The following is a 2,976-nucleotide window of genomic DNA, read 5'->3' as shown; positions in this document are numbered from 1 at the left end:
CGGATCCAGATGACCTGAGGGATCTGGAAGGTTCATACTGGGTCAGGAGGTCATTGATGTATTTTGGTCCTAAACCATTCAGAGCTTTATAGACCAGCATCAGAACTTTAAAGTCTATCCTCTGACGGACAGGCAGCCAGTGTAAGGACCTCAGAGCTGGACTGATGTGGTCCACTTTTTTGGTCTTAGTGAGGACTCGAGCAGCAGAGTTCTGAATGAGCTGTAGTTGTCTGACTGATTTTTTAGGTAGACCTGTAAAGATGCTGTTACAGTAATCAAGCCTACTAAAGATGAATGCATGGACTAGTTTTTCCAGGTCCTGTTGAGACATCAGATCTTTTATCCTTGATATATTCTTGAGGTGATAGTAAGCTGACTTTGTTATTGTCTTAATGTGTTTTTCTAAGTTTAGGTCTGCATCCATCACTACACCCAAATTTCTCGCCTGGTTTGTGGTTTTTAGATGCATAGATTGAAGTTCTCTGGTGACCTGTAATCGTTTTTCTTTGGCGCCAAAGACTATTACCTCAGTTTTGTTTTTGTTTAGCTGGAGAAAATTGTGACACAACCAGTCATTGATTTCCTCAATGCATTTACCAAGAGCCTTTTACTGAAATTAAATTACAATGTTTTAAATGAAATGAACGGGCACTTATTTAAATAATTCCAAATGTATCAAATTAATGACACATTTAATTCATTATTTAATGTCGTATTAAATTTATTCATTTTGTCACTCCTGGCCCTCCATACTCTCACTGCTGCTGTCCCATTCCTGCACATTACCGCCCTCTTCTGGCCACACTGGGTTATTACCTCTGCCACGTGCCGCTGATTTATTAAGATCTGTTTTCAAAAGCACCTGAAACAGACAAACCCGACTTTCAGGCGAAGTTTACTTTCATTTACACAAAAACGCTGAACATGGATTAATTTTTAAAATATGAACTTTATTAACAAAAATCAGCCCTCAGACTTTTCTCGTAATCAAAGCTTTTGTTTAAAAAACCGTCTTGATTAAACCCACATCACTAAAACTTCCCAGCGTCCAGGAAATCATTCGCTCCTGTTTGTGAGATAAATAAAATTTCACACCAGAACCCATCAGGTTATCAAAATAAATTAAAGATCGAAACGTGATTTCCCCCGCTGATTGATCTGTGATTGGTGCTGTACCGTCACACCGCAGACGCTCCCACAGAGGACGCAAAATACAACGTCCACCTCGTGTAGAGAAGCGAGCCCAATAGTGGTCACCGCCATCTAAACTAAAACAGAACAGGAAGAGGCCACGGAGACGCCCCGAAGTCCGATTTCATCCTAAATGACGGGGCAGGAAGAAGTGGCTCGGACCGCGGCGCAGAGAGAGAGGCTCTAGCTTAACGGCCGCGGCCGGTCGACACAGGTCCAGACCGCTAACCCCGCCCCTTGAGGCCAGGCGCCTCCTCCAGTGCCTGACCGGAGTCTCGTCCCCGTCTGAGGATCTCAGAAAAAAAGTCTTTGAGGTTCAAAGAAGTCAGTGCCATCAGGACAGAGATGCTCCATCACCTCCACCCTCCTCTTCATCCTCCACACACCAGAGTCCGTCAGCCTGGACAGCGAGGGGGGCGGGGTCATACTTCGTGGAAGAAGTCAGAGGGGGGGCTCTTCTCCACCCCTCTCCACCTCTCCACCTTCTTGATGACCTCAGATACGGCGCAGACGGAGGAGGTGAGGGACACGAGGAAGACGAGGTCTGCAGAAAGACAAAGAGAAGGAAACGGTCACACAGCTGTGCGCACATCTGTGTGCTGGGGGGGGGGGGGGGGGGGAGATGCAAAGTCCTCGAAAACTAGAAAAAAATATTCCAAGAACTCGAGCAAAAAGAAAAAAAAAAAAAAAGCACAAAATGAGAAAATCATTTTTCATTTTGTGCTTTGTTCAAAAAGTAAAACAGAAACAGGGAGGAGCTCCTGCAGGAGGACGCGCGAGGACGCGCGAGGACTTACCGAGGACGCTGAGACTCTCCGTCTGGAAGACGCTCTGCAGAGGAGGGAAGTAGATGACGAGCAGCTGCCCCATGATGGAGGCCAGGACGGCGAAACAGAACGTGCGGTTGCTGCACAGCCCCATCTCGTGGACCATCCGGGTCTGAGGAGCAGAGACGGGCACAGCTGAGGTCACATGCTCTTTAATGCGACGGTGAGGTCATGTCAGGTTAAACGTGCGCGCTCACCTGCGATCTGGAGCTCAGAGCGTTGAACATGTCGAAGAACACGAAGCAGGTGAAGGTCATGGTGGTGTCTCGAGGAGTGATCACGTTGTCCTGCAACTGCAAATAAAATGCAGAGAGCGAGTCAGCTGGAGACGTCACAGCGGCAGACAACGATGGTGATGCTGATCGCGCGCCGAGGTCAGCGCCCGGTGACGTCAGCATCAGGAAACCTGAGGTCAGAAACGGCCACCCACCTCTCTCCAGAAGACGTAAAGCGTCCCGCAGACGATGATGAACGCCGACACGAGCACTTTGACAATCAGGCTGCGGGTGATGATGCTGTCTCCGACGTTGCGAGGAGGCTTCCTGATGATGTCGCGGTCCACAGGCTCCACCCCCAAACTAACAAGAGAACACACACACACAAACATTTCGATCGTGGCTCAAGAGTTGGGAGTTCGCCTTGTAACCGGAAGGTCGCCGGTTCGAGCCCCTGCTCTGTCTGTCCTGGTCGTTGTGTCCTTGGGCAACACGCTTCACCTGCCGCCTACTGGTGTTGGCCAGAGGGGCCGATGGTGCGATGTGGCAGCCTGGCCTCTGTCAGTCTGCCCCAGGGCAGCTGTGGCTGCAGCTGTAGCTGCCTCCACCAGTGTGTGAATGTGAGAGTGAATGAATAGGGGAATATAAACGCAATCCATTATTATTATTATTAAACAGGATTTACCCCAACCCGGTTCAAAAGGAGGGGTCGGCACAGACGTGTGAAAAATATAATGCGTCTA

General features: G+C 48.9%; 1 protein-coding gene across 2 annotated transcripts in view; it reads right to left on the bottom strand.

Annotated features, from left to right (window-relative positions):
* Positions 1–929: 929 nt before the first annotated feature.
* atp2c1 (ATPase secretory pathway Ca2+ transporting 1) overlaps positions 930–2,976 on the bottom strand; it is a 29,150-nt gene continuing 27,103 nt past the window's right edge. For both annotated transcript variants that reach the window (XM_085292890.1, XM_085292891.1), the window contains exons 24-27: positions 2,449–2,596; positions 2,216–2,311; positions 1,989–2,130; positions 930–1,735 (exon numbers count right to left, since the gene is read on the bottom strand). In XM_085292890.1, the coding sequence (XP_085149016.1) occupies positions 1,614–1,735; positions 1,989–2,130; positions 2,216–2,311; positions 2,449–2,596 (508 nt within the window). In that variant the 3' untranslated portion in view covers positions 930–1,613. The remainder of the gene's footprint in view (positions 1,736–1,988; positions 2,131–2,215; positions 2,312–2,448; positions 2,597–2,976) is intronic.

Source organism: Mchenga conophoros, linkage group LG11 (assembly GCF_057382185.1).
Source record: "Mchenga conophoros isolate Kocher_MC1m ecotype Shallow Benthic linkage group LG11, M_conophoros_male_GT1.1, whole genome shotgun sequence".
Classification (NCBI taxonomy): domain Eukaryota; kingdom Metazoa; phylum Chordata; class Actinopteri; order Cichliformes; family Cichlidae; genus Mchenga; species Mchenga conophoros.
Note: the sequence above shows the minus strand (reverse complement) of the source record. Positions and strands in the feature narration are given on the sequence as shown.